Below are 20,919 nucleotides of genomic sequence, written 5' to 3'. Positions count from 1 at the left end.
CACAAAGAAAAAATCTTGAGTGGCAGGAGGTGTTTGCGCTGTTCCCCCCTTACACTGTTGTGTCCTTTTTAATGCTTTTTATATAAATGTGCTTCATTTAAAATGTGTTTTTCAGTAAGGCAGATTTACGCTAATTCAGGTCAAAGCAGTGTAGAAAACAAGTTGAATTGATACGTGAATGTAGACCAACACCTTTTATTCACTTTAAAAGGGTTAGAAGCAAAGAGACTCATTCACTCATGATACAGCATATTTTACATAGAGATGGTCCAGCTTCATGTACAATCATTTCTTAAAAGCCAGGGTTATTCATAGAGATTTGATTTTTTCAGTTCATGTTAAAGTGCTTGTCACAGAGGTAAAAAGCTGGACAAAGCAATGATCACAAGATAATGCATTTCAGTATTAGTGCCAGTGAATCAATAACGTCTTGGAAACCAAACACACCGCAATATATTGCTGCATCGATTATTTGTTCGCACTTTCGTGTTGATATTAGCACGTTCAGAACATTGCTATGACCAGGGCATTTCACACAATAAAAGACAGAGCAGGTCCGGACAAAAGATGTTTTGATGGAAATGTCAAATGTTAGGCTTCAATAAAAGGGCTGTGTAGCAGTGAATCACTGCAGTGGTCACAAATTATACTGTCTCTATGTTCCTGACAGGCAGTAACTCATTATATTAAGATAGCTTTTTGAAAATTTAAAATCTTATTTCATGTTACTCCGGCTACACACTGGACGTGGAAGCACTGCGACTTTTCAGTGAACTAGGGCTGTCAAAATTGGCCAAAAATGATATTCAAATGTTAGTTCTTGAAAAACACATTTGAACTATTCAGACGTATTTTTGTGCATTTTGTCCACGACACCAGATCCTGTCTGCGAGAGAGCCGGCACTGTGCAGCACGCTGTTTTGAGCTGAACTCAAAAAGTAAACTTCAGAAGAAAGCACATTCTACTCATCTTTAAGTGGTAACGACTCCAGTGTGATCTCTATTTACATGGTGTAAAGCACTTGCTGTTGGGACACTGTGTCAAATTTCCTATTCAAATTTCAATTTTTTTCTTCTTTTCAAATATATATCTGTTCATGGACAGCTCTAGTGTGAATGAAGAGAATTCTTTAAAAAAAAAATCCCCTTTTTTCTGTTATAACTTAAACTAATAAGCAATAACATATTGAGGGATTTTGCTGCTACAGCTTTACTTGGTCTGGTATGACATTGACAAGACATTTATGATGGCTAGGTTGGAAAACCTTTTATGTACAATAAATGTAAACACATTGGTTTCTGACTCCCCTGTCTGCTTTTCCTCAGTCTATTTCTTTTTTTTCGTTAGTTTCTTTGTTAATGTGAGCAGGAAGCAGTTCATTTCTGTGCATGAATTGAACATTTAGTGGACATTGATGGATACACAAGTATATAAACACACACCTGAGTTCAACCAACCCCCCCCCCCATGCCCCCTCCTCTTCCTCTCCCGCTCTGCCTCTAATTGAGCTGTGAGTGGAGTCCAGGTGGAACCCATTTGAATTCCCTGCGGTCGTGACCACTGTGGTTGCTTGTGACACAGTCCTACCTCTCATTTCCAGACCGTTTACAACCTCTTCTTGTCATCAGTAACGCTCTTGCTGCAGTCATTATGCCACCTAGGCGCACCATTGCGATCTGTGGTCAAACAGACATGCATTACCAGATGGAGGGGAGAATTAACATTGTAATCAAGTCTGTATTGAGTGCATTAGGCATACTACTAATAATACTTGTTGGAAATGTGCATCACATTTGCCAAGACGGGGATGCTCTGCAATTCATGTTTTAAGATTTCATTATATTCTGTGCACTTGGCTCAGCATCAGATATTGAAATGCATGCGCCATTGGGATCAGTGTTATTGACATTGGAATTCGCTGTACCCCTGATACAGAGCCTGAGCTTAAATTGCTGTGTGTGTGTGTGTGTGTGTGTGTGTGTGTGTGTGTGTGTGTGAGAGAGATTTTTCTCTTCTCAAATCTGGCAGGGAATAAAGTGTCTATTGGAATATTATGCTAATGCCGTTAGTAGGAATACAAAATGCAGGGGAATTGAGACTTGAAAAAGTAAAATAGAAATAAAAAATAAATAAATAAAAGCAGCTCATTTTCTGAGCAGATGCTTTCCAAACATGGCTCAGGCGAGTTCAGGCTGTGTTGAAAAATGGCCTCGTTGCTCTTTGTTCCACGTTTGAAAGGGTGTGACTATTGTGTTTCCTTGCGTGCTTCAGAGCTCACGGTTACAGTGCTTCATGTGGTTTGCGGCTGTCCTCATATGTTGTCCCTTTAGTAAACTGTCAACTGGCTCGTATTCGATGGACGTTTAAACGTTTTTTATGAGCCAATCAGAATGAACCAATTCTCAGCTCATTCCGATATATTCTTAACTTCTACAGAGTTTATACAGAACCCATACATGTATACCGCCCTGTAAGGCTGCACTTGGGCACAGCAGCGTTGTGAGCTAAATGGCACATTAATTCATATTGACAATATTTTCATGCTTATTTTAAACGGGTATAATGTTTACAGTGTTCACCATCCCAGTTTAACATGTTCCCAATGGTTGTATCAACTTCCATGGTGCATCAAATAGTTGTTGAGACATGTCACTTACAACCACAAATGTGAACCTCATCTTGGCGCTCGAGGAAATGTGATATCTCTACATTTTAATGTTAATTTAACGACAACGTCTTGGCCAAAGTGGTGCAGACAGACAGAGGCTGCCATCCCTAGGGCTACGGTGCTAACATGCCTAACAACGTGTGGCTGTGAGCTCATGCTTTTTTTCACCACGTATCCATCATATCCATAAACCCTGCCAATGCTGTCAACTCGTATCTTGGAAAATTGCTCTTGCAAGCATATTACATTGGCAATATATTGATGCCGCTGTCTAAAATGAAATCCATACCGTGTATGGGATTTACCTTCGAGGTCACAGTGTTTTAAATGTATACGCCGTATCTCATTGTTTGATTATGTGCATAAACATTTGGATGCGTTTGCCATGAGCAATGATGCAGTTTAGGCCTCTGCAGTCATGTTATGTGCTGCCTTCAGGCTCACATCCCAAATCAAGCCTGGCCACACAATGCCTTGCAGTGTTTGTGGGCACAGCATGCCGGTTGCTCCAGGTAGGTGATTAATGGCAAACAGGTAAGGTTTCATGGTAACATGCCCACCTGAGCCACTATAGCGGGCATCACAGTGTTATGGTCCAGACCCTGACCCAGTAAAGGTTCTACCTTTTACTCGGTCAGGGTTGTTTTAGTGCAGCTAATCCAGTTAATACGGCAGCAGCTTCACTCAATTGAGCCAATCAAATCGATTGCTCATCGTACGAACACAGTCGGCCCGAGAGAACAGCAGCGTAGAGACAGCATGGAGTACATGGACCTGCTACCTGAGACTGTTGTTCCCCGTTCAAACAGAAGTAACACTGAACACCTTGACCAGGTTTGGATGGACTTACATCTGTGAGTCAGCTTTCTCCGCTCTCAACAATGTTAAAACCGAGTATCGTTCCAGGCTCACCAGTGAACACCTACACATGCATAAGAACGACGCTAACTCCAGCTCAAGCCAACATTCTGCAGGGCAGTCACATGCCCATTTCATCTCTAGGAAAGGAAGTAGAACAAAATAGAAAGAGTGGTTTATTTTATTCAGAAGATTCTGTCTTGTTTTATTCTACTTATATGTAGGCCTTAGCTCCATCGTATAGTAAAGAGGGCTCGTAGTACCATACAATTCAAGCAGCACTTTAATTTTGCAGCTGGTAAATGTTTCATTACATTCCACCACTGCTGAAATGATAAGGACATGCATCTTGTTTCTATTTGATAGACGTAGAGGTAGGCTATATGACACAATTTAGGCATTTTGAGGTTGGGACTTTTGCTGGGAGGAAATTTTCGTCACGGGACCTGTTTGAATTTGAATTAACCTGCACTATAGCAACAACAGCTGAAGTGAAGGTTGCACGTTGGATTCATTCACTGCAATTCATGATCTTCAAATATCAAGTCTATTTTCAGTTTTTTTTTTATTTTTGAATCCATTTTATCCATCTTTCCCATTTATCTCACTGGTCTCCCATTCTCTCTCTCTGTCCTCTTATCCTTCATCCTTTAATCTTTTACATCCCTCCCTTTCCCAATATGCCTCTTTCTCTCTTTCTTCCTTTGTTTAGGATCCATTTGTGCTGCATTAGGCAAGATATGCTGAGAGAAAAAGAGAGGAGGGTAGAAAAGGAAGACGTGGAAAATGGAGAGTGTCTGAGCTTTGCTTTATAATGGAGAACTGTCTAAAGGCAGATTTGCCCTGCCTTTAAACGATGCATCTGTCTGCATTAATTCTCCCAACTGTACAGGCCTTTGTGCTTTTATTTCCCTCCTTTGTGGGAATGTAACCCATTCCTATTGTGTGCCTTTGTACTGTTAAATATTTGTAATGGCAATTAGTTTTATTTGTTTTGCAGCTCGGTTTTTTATTGTTTGTGCAAGTCATTTCCTCTAATGGAATGCGTTTCTTTTGTCTTGTAGTCGGGAAGTGTTTTGTGTGTGGTTGCAATACCTTGATGCCCATGGAAGGGAGGAGGGACGCTCCCATTATTTAACCTAAAGCCATCAGTCACACTCAGCAAGCCTATCATACAGGACCATTCAGAGACTGTGCAGGCTAAAGTTAGCGCCATTATCTGCCTGTCACTGGCTAGCTGTGTTGGGGTCCCTCATGGAAAACCAATTGTATGAGTGAATGCCTTGCTGCTCACGTTGTCGAGCTCCAGGGATGCTCACGGTGACTTAAAAGGAGCACTCACCATTTCCCTTCAGTTTTTTCACACCTTTCAACTTGCATTACAAAGCACGGTTTTGACATTTCTGCCGCGTTTAGTATCGTAACATTGACCGCTCAATTTTAAACCATCAGCAAGGTTCGGAAGCCCAACCAAGTGGAAAAACAATCTTTAACTCGAGAAGGAATGGATCATCTTGATTTTAATCATCTCAGCTCATCTGATTTCCGAGTGAGTGCTCATCTATCAAACTGTATGCAGACAGTGTGCTTGATTAATATTCATTTTATATGAGACACTTCATTTGCATGAACACACTGTCTCATAAAAATTACCAAGCCCTCCTCACTGGCGTGATAAGCATCTGGACATGAAACATTTGAAAATCTGAGACATGGTATTTAACCCGGCAACACAATCCCACTTCATTACATAGTGTTACGTGGGAGGGCATCGAGCAGGCGTGACTGGTAACATCATACTTAGTACGTCCCCATCAGATAACACTGGGGATCAAGTTTCACTTTGTTGCGGAAGCATTGTATGGAATGTCTCTGGATTAATGAAAATCATATTTGGTTCCTCGGGTCAGGAAGAGAAAAATGGAGGAATGCCCTCAGGTGGTAAAGTGCACCAATGTGATGGCCATCTTACCATTTATGTTAGGGTTACAGAGATGACGATATCCATATCTGTCATTTAAAAGGTTTAAAATGAGACTTTTGGAGCAACCTTCTGATAATCATTTTATATTAGTAATTGTCCAGCTTCTCAATTTTCAGTATTTGCTGCTATTCTTTGTCTTTGGATTCAAAATTGAAGATTCGTGGTCTTGTACTGTCAAAATCTTGGGCTTTAGGATATTATAATGGGCATTTTCTTTAACTAAATTCTGACATTTTATAGGTCAAACGATGAATTGATTAATTGAGAAAGTGAAAATAATTATTAGTTGCAGCCCCCAAGAGAATAATGTATTTCATGATGGGACTTTATGTCTGATTTGAGTGTAATTGTTAAACTGAAAAACCACATTCGTATCACTTCTGTTATAGCTATGGATGCTCAGTCTGGCGATATGATTATATACAGTTTTTCAGTGTATCTACTTTGTTAATATCCGTGGTTGTATTATGGGCAATGATACAAATCCATAATCAGGACTGCTTCATGGCAATATTGAGTTCACAGGATACCATGTATTTACTTTGGGTTATTATTGTATTCTATTGTGATATGTATTTGACCTTTTTATACAAATTTCATTTAGCATGGTGGAATAATTTAACCATATCGTCCACCCAATACTCTGACCCAATAAGATCCGTTTCATTGTTAATTGCAATACACTGTCACATGGTGTTTAAGTCCATCACATGAGGAAATAAAAAAAAAAACACAATACGTGGATTAATGCATTATAGTCGATGAAAACCGTCAAAAAAAGTACAAGAAATAGTACTTCAATAATCACCAGATTTGAAATGACCTGCCGTTCTTTTTCTTTTAGAGCCAGAGCAGTGATGCTGTTCAGCAATCACAGTGGAGAGACACTGACTCGTATGTAAACTGGTAGTTGTGTATTTAAATATGAAAAGTATATGTAAAAAGCATGTAAAACAATGGGCATACTGTACTGCACTCAGGAGTTGGACAAAGTAAGAAAAGGCAGCCAGAGACAGGCTGACCAGGGTTTGTAGAACATGAAGGAAATGGCCCTCAACAAATTTCCATGAGAGAAATGACACTGCAGTGGTGACAGGTAATTCAACCAAATGCCAATGTATACAGCATATAATGATTTTCTTCATTTGTTTTTGAAAATAATGTATTTAGGTTTCCAGCCTGCCCTCCTGAGAAATGTTGATTTCAGGTGTTGTGTGATTGATGAAGCACAGTCCCTCATCATGCCTAATTACAACATTACATATTTGACTCTCACCCAATAAACGTGTTTTCACAGCAGCCGTTTTGACATGAAATAATAGGGTAAAAAAAAAACAACGTGTCACCAAAGATCCTTATTACCGTTGTGTTCCCTTCAGGTCAGACGGAGTCAGCGTGCTGCTGTGGGCCCTTCACACAGCAGCCATTTTGACACGACGTAGCAGGGCAGACACAGGTGAAACTGATAAAGTTAACGATGGTCCCATTCTATTACGTGTGTCACAGCCATTTCCAGCGAGCCAGCACGCACAACACCAGGGCCCTGGCCCACCGAAATGGAACGGGGCCATAATTAATGTTATTAATTACACCTGTGTTTACCCTCCAATGACATGTCAAAATGGCTGCTGTGAAAAGGGCCTATTGTGCATGTTGACTCACTGAAAAGGCTCTGCTACACTAAGTGGAACGGAATCGTAATTAATTTAATTAATTAAACTTGTGTTTGCCTGCTATTTCATGTCAATATGGCTGCCGTGAAAAGGGTGTAGTTGAGGAGCATGGGAGCGTTATCAATGTCAAGATGGCGGGAGGTGTTCAGGAATAAATAATCTTCGTAATCCTGTATGAACACCTTCACAGGTGTTTTTGTCATTTGCAAGATTACCACACAGAATTCCTCTGTATTTTCTGTAGCATGTTTAGTCTCAATTTGTCCTAAGCCCCCTGAATGCAGCCTTAATTGAGGATCCAACTTAAATCAAACTAATACAGTAGGTTTCATTTCCCCTCAACGCTCTTTGCCTCCCATTTGTCTTTTTCTCCAAGTCACACGATTGCTGCGAGGCATCATATTCTACCCTCCATCAAGTGTTGCCGTTTCTATATCACCCGGCTCCGTTTTGCTTTATCGAGATAGAAAAGTCAATTAATTAGATCTGTCAGGTTTCATCTGGGCCCCTTGGCACACGCATGACTAAAATAACAAAAAACAACAACACTGATTAGAAAAAGTTGTTCTGCAGGAAACAGCGAGACGGTAATGAAGAAGTCTCCTTGATGTGGCTGAGAACAAGCTGCGGTCGCTGCTAAATGTTGGCCAACTTATCTAAGGGAGTTATCCTAAATCCCCCTCAGAGTGAGTACCCTTGAAACGTCAGTACCATAATGTATCATACGGCTCCTTCTGGAATACAAGACGAGTTGGCAATGCTGGACTATAGCTCAGTCTCTTTTTTTTTTTTTTTAACTCTTCTTCTCTGAACCGGGTCCAAGCCCTTCTCATAAATATGTATTTTATGATGTGTTCTTTTGGCGGTTGATAGCAGTTCCTGTACCTAAGCCCACACATTTTTTTTGAGAGGAAATTAATGACTGTGATAGTGTTTTTCATTTTATGTGATAATTTCTAACTAACACCTGTGCATGTAGTTGCTGCTTTATCGGTTGTACTGTGAGATATGGCGCATATTGTCTCACTTAAACACTCATTGTCTTCTGCAATAGAAACAGCCCATATCTCTGCTACTTTTTCTACACTTTGGTTGCAAACCTGAAACATTTTAAAAAGCAATACACCAACAGGCAAACCATGTAGCTCAGTGAAAGGCTGTCATGTCTAATATTTATTTTCAACATGTTGTTGGCTGTGCGTCCGTTTTGAGTCTGTATCTACAATTTAGAAATTTTCATCGAGTATAAACTTCAGGTCTAATTTGCCGCTTGGACAGTGTATTTAAATGTGATTATTCCTGCAATAATGTATTTTTTTGTCAAGGGAGTCACAGCATCTGATTTGATGTCATATTTAATTCAGCTTTTCCCTGCAGCTGTCAGAGCGTTTCATTAAAAGAGCTGTTTACTCACAAGGATATTTCTTTGATCAAATACACTCTTACACATTGCTATTTTAGTACCTTAAAATACCTATATATATATATATATATATATATATATACATACATACATACACTCACACCCACAAGGAATGGCGTTAACAATAGTAGATGTTTTTCAGGCTCTTTTGTGCACTCATGGCCTTCTGCCAAGACTTTGCTGATGAGCACACAGACTTTTGACCTCTTAATATTACCCAAATGTTCTGTTTATGCAGAAAAAGACGCTTGCTGCTCTTCTCTTAAACCCAATAATATCTGCTCCAAAAAAAATCTGATTGCTTTAATCAGATTGCTTTAATCGGATTTTTGAATGGGTATTAAGAACTGGATTTCGAGACATGTAAATGTCACTGCGACATAGGAAGCACAGCTCCATGCAGGCATGGGAAGTCTGATAAAAGGATCGAGGTGTATTTAAAATGTAGCGTCGGTGTAATTTGAGATGTTGATGACAGTCAGCTTCCCCAGTGCCTTGTCCTTTGATGCAGCGCTCACGTTTTGACCTTTTGTAACCCAAATTTCTGACGTCCCACAATGGGATTAACTCCCCCACGATGTTACATGCAGTATGGAATGCCTGATGAGCAAGCGTAATGCCTGTGTAGAGGATGGCCGCGTTGTGTGCACTCTTTGGCTTGCATCATTTTTGCAGAGATTAGATTTCTGGAGGAGATCATGGTTGAGAGTGGATAATCAAGGGGTTTGGATTACCTAATCATTAAAGCTGACTTAACCTTAATATCATGATATGGGTTTGATGGGGATGATCCCCATCAGAGAATCTCATCAGAATACAGATAAAACCATTTTTGTCCTCATCCAACAGTGTTTTCTATATTCATACTTTACTCATGGGATGTGGAGTTGCAAATGTTCACACACTATTTTGTGAATACTGACACATCCACTTCGACAAGTGTTGATCTCACAGCAGTCACAAGCCAACGCCATAGACATCACATTTCATGTTCTTTCATGTCATTTGATGTTAACCAGCAATAGCTTAGGGATGACTTCATCCAGTGTCAGGAGTTCACCGGTGACGGCACTCCCACGAGCTGAGAGGAGGTCAAGGGAAGCTCTGCCTCAGTCATCTGTTCAGAGTAGATCTGCTTAGCCTTTTTGTTGACCGGCATTTTGGAGAGAAGCCTGTGTGCACAGTAGTCGTTTCTTAAGCCACGCAAATATATTCGCAGGTGCAAAAACTCAAGCTGGGAAGTTATGGCTCATGCACACAAGAAAGGGAACCGCCGCTTTTCGTATGTCAATTACCATCAGGCCTTGCAAGAATACACATAAGGTCTGGAGCACACGGGTAAAGGCGTATACCCTATATACACACACACACACACACACACACACACACACACACACACACACACACACATATACACACACGTAGCTGTCCGCCCAAAACAGCATGCACTTCATCGCCTGGGCTTGTCGCTCTGTGGGAGTCATTTGGCGGTGAGGTGGGGGAGTTAACACATTGATGAGCAAACAACAACAGATTCAACAAAAATACATTTTGTGGTTCGCACCGTCTTAGTGTTTGGCTGATCTCACCCGGTATGTGTTCAGCTGATTGGAGATTGAGCAAGTAGCATCATGTCACTTGATGACAACTTGAAACTCATGATGCCATAAGGGCCACGCGCAAGGATGATAAAGCCATGGTGCATCCATCTGTTGTGTTTCTTACTGGAAAAGACAAATTGTTCCTGTAAATGAACAAATAACTCATTCATTTAAAGTCTTCTGTTCAGCTAACAGGTATGTTTTTTTGTTGTTGTTGTTTTTTTTGTTTTTTTTACAGATTTGGGACGGCATCTGGCACCAGAGTAGCAGGACTCGTGGTCTTGTGGGAAGTGTGGCGCAGTGGAGGGAGCCGTGCCATAAAGGAAGCACCCGATTTGGGCATTTGCCAGCAAAAGACTGAACTCAACTGGGACCTTCAGCAGCGGGCGGTAAGAGGAGGAGGCCATGTGGACCGCACGCCTGCTAGTCTTCGCCAGCCTCTTCGCACCAGCCGCTCTGGGTGAGTTTGGCTCTGTAGAGCTTGTGTGTTTGTCTGTTTGTGTCTATTTGGAGCAGATGTGGGGACGAAAACATACCATTTCATTTTGTGACTGGCAGGATTTGAAGCCGTATCGGAATTTCCTCTTTTTGCTTTTCAAGAGCCAGTTTCAGAGATAAAAGCCTTTGACTTATGGCTGTCACGATTTTGGCATCTATATCTCTTCCCGCTAATTAGCAGTTTTTTACTCCTTAAACTGGAGCTTTTTTTTCTCCACTTTACTTATTTGCATTCTCTTGTCTCTTGTTACTTTCTCTGATTTTCTATCTATTTTTAGATCTGTCCCTCTTCCTCCTGTCTCAGTCTCCTGCTCTCCTGGCAATAGGAAATGAACTGAAATTGCTTTCAAAGAATCATTAACACAGCTTTGGCTTTGTGGCGCATGTTTAGTATAGTGAGAATCGCAGGAGGAAAAACAAAAATGACTTCTTTTGTCATTTCACGCATTCAGATCTCAAGATTAAGTTGTGAGGACTCTGTTTTCCCACATGTCGGTAAACGGAGACCGCTGTGTTTCTGCAGCATTTCCCTTTTGGCCTTCTGTGAATTGTTTCAGAGGCAAACTAAATGAAGTCATTTAAATTCCGATTAAACAAAATCAGTGGTGGTTGTTTGCGGAAGTGTGTGTGTATGGGGCGGCTGGTCACAATCAAGTAGGGTTTGGATGTAGGGAGGGTTGGGAGTGGGGCAATAGCCCATAGCAATGTTAATTGGATATGGCTAAAACCATTAATGGGAGATTTCAAGCTAATTAAATAGTTTTTATGCTGTGATATTCACGCAGGGCGGGGACAACCGAGTTCACCATAAAGTGCTAATGACAGCACGCTTTCCGGCATCGTTAGTTTTGCCTTAATGCTCAATAGAAAGAGGTCAGGGGACAGCAATATGTCATGCATTTATCTTTTGAGAGCTCTTTTGACCAGAGGTTGAGACTTTATGCGGCAGCTGATAGGACCAAGAGAAATATAGGTTGCAGTTTTAAAGTGGAACTGAAATTAAAATACATTTTGATAAGAAATAACTACATACTGTTGTTTGTTTTTAACTTGTGTACTTATTTGATCACGTTTTTATTACCAGAATACCACAAATATTTACTTTTCTGCAATGATGGCACCCATGACAAAAGAGTTCTCCAGGGGAATTCACCTTCAGTTCCAGCTGATGATACGGATGCACAGGCAGTTAACGTTTTACAGTTACTGCTTCTTCCCATCTGTAAGTTGAGCACTCTGAAAGTTACATCCTGCCTCTGTAGCGCTAACACTGTGTTGTGATTGAAATGGTGGAGTAATGTACAGAGTGCTGAGGTCACGAGGCTACCTGTCGTATTGAGCTTTGGTCACACTAACTAGATCCCTCCTTTCAGTAATGTGGGATGAACACAGGGCTCTGTGTGTGAGAGGTGCTGATGATGATTCAGTAGCTATTGAAATGACATGAATGAAAAGTAATGTTGAGTGGGAGTCGGCGCTAGCTTCCACTCCCCTTGTGGAACCTGATTTCACCCGGTTCATTTGTTCCATTTTGAGTTTGATTAAAATAATGTCCTGTGCCCCATTTTTCTTTCGGTTCCTCTTCTTGTGCTTTCAATATATGTGTCAGTTTGAACGATTATTAGCCATCAGTCCATCAGATGTGTCAAGCCTGCAGTAAGCATTTCTAGACCTAACCATGTGAATCTTCCGTCTCTCTGCTGCATTTTAAAAAGTGTACACTGTCCACAAACTCCATCGGAACAAAAAGCATTTAAGCTTGTCTTGGGAATTTAAAGCATTTGAATGCTCCATTGCCTGGATAAACACTAACTGTAGGACATCAGCCTTGGCCAATTAGAAAGTGTCACAGGGGGATTGATGTGCCGTGGTTTAAAGGAGATGGACGTCTGAGAGACGTGTCTTAAACATGTCCACCGCAGACGCTCTGTGACAGCTGGGTTATTTTAAGGTGCAATGTGAGGCGCAGGAGATCTGGCCAGAATTGTAAGTTAAAACATTCAAACATATATATGTATTGAAGGTAGAGATATAATCTGAAATGAGCATGTTAACAACTATCCAGACATGAGAGGACCAGTAGTACGGACGAAGTGCAGCTGCCCCGAGGACTTAATAATAGTCATTTGTTTATTGCATCACATTGAATGAAAAGTAGTTTTCTCGTCTCTGCCACTTTGGATTGCATCAATTTAACAAACTATTGAAACGTACACGGACCCTACAGCCCTCGGGTAGTAGCACATTAGACACAAACATGACTGAACTTAAACTGTAGGCTGATGCCACACATGACGATTATGAGAAAACAGTTTTATTTTGACCGGATCTGCAGAGTATCAGCAGTTTGGTCGACTATTGTGTCAAAAAGTTAGCTTTTTTTGTATAACTGATGACTGTAGATTTAGATTGTAAGGACCCAGTAGTAGAGGTGAAATTATGTCTCCTATTCCTCTGGAGCATGTGGCTGTACAGATATTAAATAGTGCACCTTTTAAAAGAAGTACGTTTTGTTTTTGCATATTTTAGCTCAATTACCACAAATCGAATACACTTTAAATTAGTGCAGTGTTGCTTTTTCCAAGCATACCATAGCCCTCTGGTATTTCTCTAGCCTCCAATCGGCCATTGCTGTTAGTTTATGTCAGTATGGTATGACAGGGTAGGAAAAAGCATTTATCAATCTTAAAAGCAGTGTGAACTGTTTGGAAAAATGACCAGCAGCAAAGCATGCATGATTTGTCATAAATGAGCTAAAACGTTCAAAAACACCTGCACAGTCCTGTAAATCAATCATTCTGTGCTACTCCTACACAACAATCAATCACTCATTGATCCCTTTGGAATAGCTGACATGCAGCTGACACCATATAGTCGCTATGTTTTTTTTTGGTGCTGTAACTAATGCCCTAAAGGAAGTGCATTTAAGCATTTTGGGCTTGTTTGAACACCAGATGAAGTGGTTGACATCCCAAGTAAATCATTTGGCAGTTTTACTTCGAAAAAGAAATCATTTAATACCCAAACCCTGATGCTAAAAGCAGACACATCCAGATGTTGCCGGTGAATTGTTCTGCAGCTGGGGAAGCTTCAGTGGGAATAGTCACCACAATGTCACTGTGCATGTTTCTCCCTTAGAGTGTTGGGAATGCGTACTCCAGGGGATGCTGGCCTACTTTGGGATCTACTGTCCCTTTTGTCTATATACAGTCAGGCACCAGCATGCACACACATGTTCACATGAATGGGAAAATCACTCTTTTTTTTTTTTTTTTTTTCTGACACACATGCCAAGTTTCACAAAATAATCACAACATGTGTGTATAAAAATGCACACACATGCACACGCCGCGCTAGCTGAGAGTCTGCATTTGGAGCTGCACGGCGTCCTGTCCTTCCTTGTCTTCATTTGTCTGTCAACACGTAACCAGCTGTCTGACAGAAAATGAGGAATATTTCTGGACAAGCGCGATAAAATAAAGTCAATGATAGAATGCAGCTTAAGGAGTGGTGGGGGATTTGTGGCTGTGTGTGGGTGGAGATGCGTCTTTTGCTTGTGTGTGTGCCTGCTCATGTGATCTGTCTATTTGTCTGTGTGTGTGTGTGTGTGTGTGTGTGTGTGTGTGTGTCTGTGTATAGCGACAATGTCTTGCGAGATTAATATAAAAGTTCCGTCGCAGATGCTGTCACTGGGTTGAAAAATAAGTAAAACGCACCCTTGTCATTGTTTTGGTTACAGTGAATAACGATGAAAAAGCAATGTCCCAAACACTCTGGCCATGCCTGAGCAGCGCATTAATCATGTGTTTCTGTGCATGTAAAATGCTCCAGAAAGGATTTCATATTCATTCCACTTAATACCACCACATGGAATCTGAGACAGAGCGGCTATAATGGATGACGGCTCGTGGACCAATCCAAGAGATGAAAGTGTGAAGTCTGACACATATTTTTCATGGTCAGATACTAGTGCATACATCAAGCCTGGAAGCAGATATCGTCCTGCTGGGGGACGGGGGGACGGACAGGTATGTAATTAAGGATGAATGAGACAGCGAGGCAGATGTGTACCCGACGTTTCTGTTTAGCATATGTGTGTTTGCAGTTTTTTGTAGCTTTCAGAAAAGTGTCAGGTAAGTGGCGATTCTGCAAGGGAGGCTAAGAAGGACAGAGTGTAGAAAGAATAAACATATAGTATCCATCTTGCTTTGGTCTTTCTATTCCTTTCATTCATATGTCCCCTCACTCTTACGCCAACATGCACCTTACAAGCACCCTCTGTTGCTCCCGCTGAGGTATCTGCACCAATATACTGAGGATAGCTGTGTCTACTGGAACCAAACAAGGGCATTAAACTTCAACGTCAGTCTCACTGTTCCCGTTCGGATCCACTTAATTAATCTCCTTGTGCCAGGGCACCGACTCCATCCGCGAAGGCGTCCCTGGATTTGCCTAATTTGCTTAATTAATTAAACAAATGATTTATTTGTGCTCATATTTCAAAGCGGGAGAAAGTTCTTTGGAGAGCCCACTGAGGCATGTACTGTTTTGTTGTGCCTGTGAGATGCCTCTCGAAGCTTTGAAAATAAGTGGGCTTTGGAGTGGGTGGATGTCAATCATTCATTGCAGCAGCATAATGTACAGGCAGATAGTCATAAATTATATATGCATTTGAATGGGACGTTAGTTTCAGAAAATAACCTTGTTTAATAAAGGTGAATTAAGGGCAGGATTACACTTATTCTGTTTCCCTCTGGTGAAAGTAAACAAAGCGTTTAATGATTGTAGCCTTTGAGCAGCCACATTCTCAATAACATGAACATGTGCCTTGTGTATTTCGAGGTGTCATATGAGTGGGTGGTAGAAGGCTACAGAAGTTAAAGAAGTGAGCCAAGGAATTTGGGGAAACTTTGTGCAGTGCTATGTAGTGGGCGGTATGCCCAAAAATGTGTATCACGGTATTTTGTAAGATTCTGGCGGTTTCACTATATATCACGGTATTTTTTTAACACATCAACCAATTAACCCTGAAAATTACTTTATCGTACGTTTAATTATTAAGCGGACATTTTTAACACAAGAACCGTCCGGCCAACCTCCCAGCACTAGTGCTATGCATCGTGTATCTCAGCTACCAGCTGATTCCCAACCAATAACTACCTAAACTATTGTTTAACGTCATGCTGAAGCTCGAGGAGATGCCAGGGGATCACCAAAGTCATGATAATACATCCGCAGAATATCTGTACAAAATCGAACAGCTATCGGTCCAATAGTTGTTGAGATATTTCCGTCTTAGCATTGCTAAAAACTCTTATTTACAACCTCGTTTGTGTCTTGTAAGACCCCAGCGCTAGTTGTGCAAGATAGTGAGCGTCATCCACACCGGATGAGGTTTTGGAAATGTGTACAACATCGCTCAAATTGGAGCTTGACTGTACTGCACATACAGGGACAATAAATATCAAGGCAAGGCCAGGGAAATACTAAACGGGTGCAGGCAGAAAAACATCCGCTTATGCCTTTTGACATTAGTACGTCCCCGTTGCACGGTCACTGCACTTAAATCTGTGCTGAAAATATAGCACTATACATGATGATGATGAACATAATTCACTTCAGTCTTAAGTACAGGCATGACTAGACAACAGAGATGCATTTTAAAAATTGAGCGCTGCAGGAAAGCTCTGACTTGAGATCTTCACATTTTAATCTAAAGATAGAGCAATTTGTTAATGGCAAAATGTAAAGTTCAGATAATTGTGTTTCTTGCCTTTACCATAAGAATGCGATCACTTTGAAAATGGTTTTGATGAGATTTAAAAAAAAAAAACGCTCTGGGTTTAATGCTTTAACAGTTTGGTTTTTTTTAATTCTCAAATCTTTTTCCTGGAAATGGATTATGCTTTTCCCATAAGCCACACAAGGCTTCCTGAAAATAGATAATAGTGTTGCAGTTATGGAAAAAAAACACAACTTATTTAATACCTACCCTAAGGGAGGCCTCCATCGTTGTCATTCAGATGCCAGTTTATTTCATCGCTTCTTTCTGAATACTTTTTGAATAGCAGTTTTAGCGGGTCTGGTTTTGTCAGTGCATGTGGCCTTATTTGAATAGAATTGTTACGTTTGAATTTAAAGTACATATCCTGGGTTTAACATCCACTTTTCTCTGCATTCCCTTTCAGTTCTCACTTCCATGTTATTCCAAGTAACATTCTGTGTGCGTGGCTCGCAGAAATCCCTTCACTTTTTATGCTCTTCTATAATGAGTGAAAAATCAATACCTGCTTGATCTGGGGAATAAAAGAATGGCCTTTGCTGCCCATGGCACCAGTAGACATTGCCAAATTGCTGTCAGAACTTGCAACCCAAGAGAAATGGATGACAGCAACATTAAGAATGGCAGGGTGGGGTTAAATACCGCTGCATGTTTTATAGGTGTCCGTACTGGAAGCTGTGTATATCTTCCAAATAAATGAGTTAGCCTCCCCGTTCATTGAGCACAGTTGCGCAGGCATAATTTGGTAAGCGCTGAATGATGCCATTTAAAGTGGACCTGCAGCTGGCCGAATGGTGTTTAATGAGGATGGATATTGACAGCAAGGTCAGGTGGCAGTGGATGTTAGTTTACATTAGGCCGCATAATGTGCGCGTGCACGTAGTGCACGTGTACGTTTGTGGTGTCTGGTGGAGTGTAGAGAGAATTGCTCAGTAACCCCACAGACCAGCTCACAGGGCAAACGTGGTGGGCGTGCAATACCACAGGGTTTCCCACACAGCACAGCGGCAGGGCTCCGGCAGTAATTTGGGGCGTGGGTGGAATGTGAGGAGCAGGAAGGGCAAACAAAACCCACGCAGAGAGACAAAGCAGTGACCTATTCTTCACTCAATTTATGAAATTAATTACTTTTTTCCCCCCCTCCTACTGTGAAATCTATACGAGCAGCATATGCGTTTAATCCCTCGCCTGTAAAATAAATCCAATGCATCCGCATACATGTTTGCATGTGTGACATATTTGTGTTCTGATGACACAGTCGGCGCTGCGAAAGACTTGGCAGATGATTACATGTTGCAATGTTCGACGCTACAGTGCTGCGTATGCAAATGCTTCAGCTTTGTAGGATTGGCCCCATAAGCTTTGTTTCCACCATAAGGCTTTCTCAATCATGGGTGAGGCTGTGACAGTGTGTGAGTAAAGCACAGTGAGGGCCCCCCCACCCTCATGATGAATTGCTGCTGCTGCTGCTGCAGCACATGATTGCGATACATGCCTCAAGGCCACACAATATGCATATTTGCTAATTATTCAGATTAGAATCTCCCCATTATAAGCCACATGTTGCTGTAACATGTACTGATATCTAGATTTTCTATGTTTGTTTGTGTGTGTGTGTGTATGTCGGGGGGGGGATCTATTAACGCTGTTCATCTCTCCCTCTCAATATGCATCTACTTTAGGTACACAGTCCAAGATCACAGACACATTTCGGACGATATGCCTCAATCCAAAACCCATTTGATTAAGCTGTCGTAAGGATGTGAGGTTTTAATGTTTTTGATAATAAAAATATGTGTAACACACGCTTGAGGCACAGGAGTGCAGAGAGCGAAGAGAGTCACTTAAAGTTCTTAATGTCACACAGGCTTTGAGGCGGAGCTGTGGTTGTGTATTGATGTCGCTGAATCTCTGACTCGTGTACCGTTGTTTCAGAATTGGATAATATTTACACCACTAGTAACTATCTAGCTGAGACTATTGATCAAGTTGTCGCGTTTGGGTCATTCTTTACTGACTTTGAGACAAGCAGGTCTGATTTCAAGGGACGGGAAATCTACTGCAGCTTATGCACGGTGTTGCTTAGTGGCCACACAACAGCACACAGTGAAGCGCTGTTCCAGTTGCCCCGGATGAAATACACTGGCACTCTCTGCTGATGAAAAAGGCGACATAATGACACCCTGTCACCAGAACAAGGAAGCAAGTGAAGACCATATTATTTTAACAGTTCTTTTAAAACGGTACAATGAGACCTAAACAACCGGCTGCTGCTTTTATTTCCTCATTGTTAGTAAATCTTGATTATAGTCTTGTATTGTTTGGTGCATCAGACTTTGCCGCTGTTGTTGGACGTTTCAGGAACAATCGGAGGCGTTAGAGAACTGCAGAGGAAAATACAGCGGCCTTTCTTAGTCCGACTCGGAGGACAGGGTGAAGCAACAGCACCTTTATTTGACTAACAAAGGGAATCATTGGAAATTAAAAGGGCTAAGGAATTAATTAGTTATTTTACCTTTTGATCTTTCTTTTCATATGCAGCACTCAAGCTATCGGGTGAATTTGAATGTATCCACAAAACAAAGAATACTAAAGATCTGATGCCATTTGCGTAAAACTAAAGTTCACACAGATGTCGCAAAAAAACAATTACGGGCAAGATGGTGTGTGACCCTGCTCTTTCTTCCCTCTGCTCTGTCATTAAATAAGCCAAGCATGCACGGTAACTGGTGATTTTAGTCTCAGCGAATCAATATGAAGTATTGTAAAGTCTGCGTTTCGAGCAAAGGGGTGGGGGGTAGGGGCGGATCAAATGATACAGATTAGCCCATGAGACCTTGAGGATAAGCGAGAGAGGGAGCAAGCAATAGAAAGCCAGCGGTGTTGGTGTGGGGGAGGTGGGCCGATACTGGAGATGGCCTCCAATCTGGCCCAGTGGCCTTGAAGGGGAATTCAATACAGCCATTGACAAAAGAAGGGTTCCATTGTGGAGGAAGCTGTTCCATTTCCTTATTAATTGTGCTCTCATTAAAATAAAAGGAAGGAGAGAGGGGAATGGATAGTGCGGAAGTAATGGTAGCTCCTCGGACGGCCTCCTTGTTTGGAAGGATGCCAGGGTCAACTAGTCTATAGTTCTCATGCTTTTCCACAGGCTGGAAAATACACTGTGGTTTATGTATTCATTTTTCTGCATGCACAGCACACAGAGATATATACGAAAATCCTCCCTCCCTTTTTATCTTGCTTCTCTCAAGCCTTCCCACACATTCAAACACAATTGTGCCTTATTGGCCACCACATACCGTGCAGATGTGCTGTATCAGGACTCTGGGGCTCACTGCTTGGCTTCAGTCTCGCACCACAGCTGTTGGATGTGGGAGGAATCGTCAGTTTAGGCCATGGATCACCGGTATACCTACCAAACATTTTTGTAGTGTTTGGCATCATTTCTTATTGATTATGATGACTTTATACTCGCCAGATAAATTGCTGAGATCACGGCAAGCCAGGTGGGGCAAGAAAACAGAAAAAGTTAGCAAGGAAGGTCAAAGTTTGGGTAAAGATTTCAACCGTTTGCATTTGTTTTCTATTTCAAACAATATTTGCTTACCTGACATACTTACAATATTTCCAAATATTCAATTTTCCAGACATAACTGTGGTGTAATTGCATCAGAGATATAGGATACTGTGTCTTATTCACCTCAGGGCAGTACAACACAAAATGACCTTTAGTGACACCAAAAACACGTGACAACAAATATAAATACATCCAATATGACCTTGATTAATGTTGTTTATAACCATATTTCTTTTGCTTTTTTCACTGCTGTCGTTGTTTTTCTTCTCCCGTATGGAGCAGTGTGTTACAAGCTTTAGTTACATCTGGTAGCTCTCAAATAAGATAAGGTGTGTGTGTGTGTGTGTGTGTGTGTGTGTGTGTGTGTGTGTGTGTGTGTGTGTGTGTGTGTGTGTGTGTGTGTGTGTGTGTGTGTTGCTATCTGGTCATCTGTTGACTATGCTATTCCAAACTGAGATGGAGAATAATATAGTGAAGATGTCTTTTTTCGGGAGGTGGGGTAAAGGGCAGGAGCCATAACTTTCACAGACATCCCCCTGTGCCTGGGACCCTACAAAAGACCAACTGTGTCAAATGAGAAAAATTGCAGGTGCACATTCCCCAGTGGTGCACTCCCTCTTGCCTCCCACTCTCCACACACACATTGAGGCATGCACTCATACACACACGCTGCCTCCGTGATCACTGCCCCTCATTTGGTGGCGGCAGGAGGAGGAGGGCGGTTAGAAGGAGATCCTTTTTCACCGTGATAATGCTCTCCTTTCTCTGCCACGAGATGGGCTGAGGAAAAGGTTGAAACTGGAGAGGCAGAGTGAGCGATGTCATTCCACAGCGAGCCACGGCATCAAACA

The 20,919-nt window shown here is 41.5% G+C and overlaps 1 protein-coding gene across 8 annotated transcripts in view; it reads left to right on the top strand.

Annotated features, from left to right (window-relative positions):
* Positions 1 to 20,919, top strand: part of LOC137874605 (adhesion G protein-coupled receptor L3-like) — a 207,278-nt gene that overhangs the window by 52,965 nt on the left and 133,394 nt on the right. For all 8 annotated transcript variants that reach the window (XM_068713377.1, XM_068713379.1, XM_068713381.1 and 5 more), the window contains one exon: positions 10,447 to 10,668. In XM_068713377.1, coding sequence (XP_068569478.1) covers positions 10,614 to 10,668 — 55 coding nt within the window. In that variant the 5' untranslated portion in view covers positions 10,447 to 10,613. The remainder of the gene's footprint in view (positions 1 to 10,446; positions 10,669 to 20,919) is intronic.

Source organism: Cebidichthys violaceus, unplaced genomic scaffold (genome assembly GCF_023349555.1).
Source record: "Cebidichthys violaceus isolate CVI_PGR_0920_01 unplaced genomic scaffold, fCebVio1.0.p SCAF_19, whole genome shotgun sequence".
NCBI classification, from domain to species: Eukaryota; Metazoa; Chordata; class Actinopteri; order Perciformes; family Stichaeidae; genus Cebidichthys; species Cebidichthys violaceus.
Note: the sequence above shows the minus strand (reverse complement) of the source record. Positions and strands in the feature narration are given on the sequence as shown.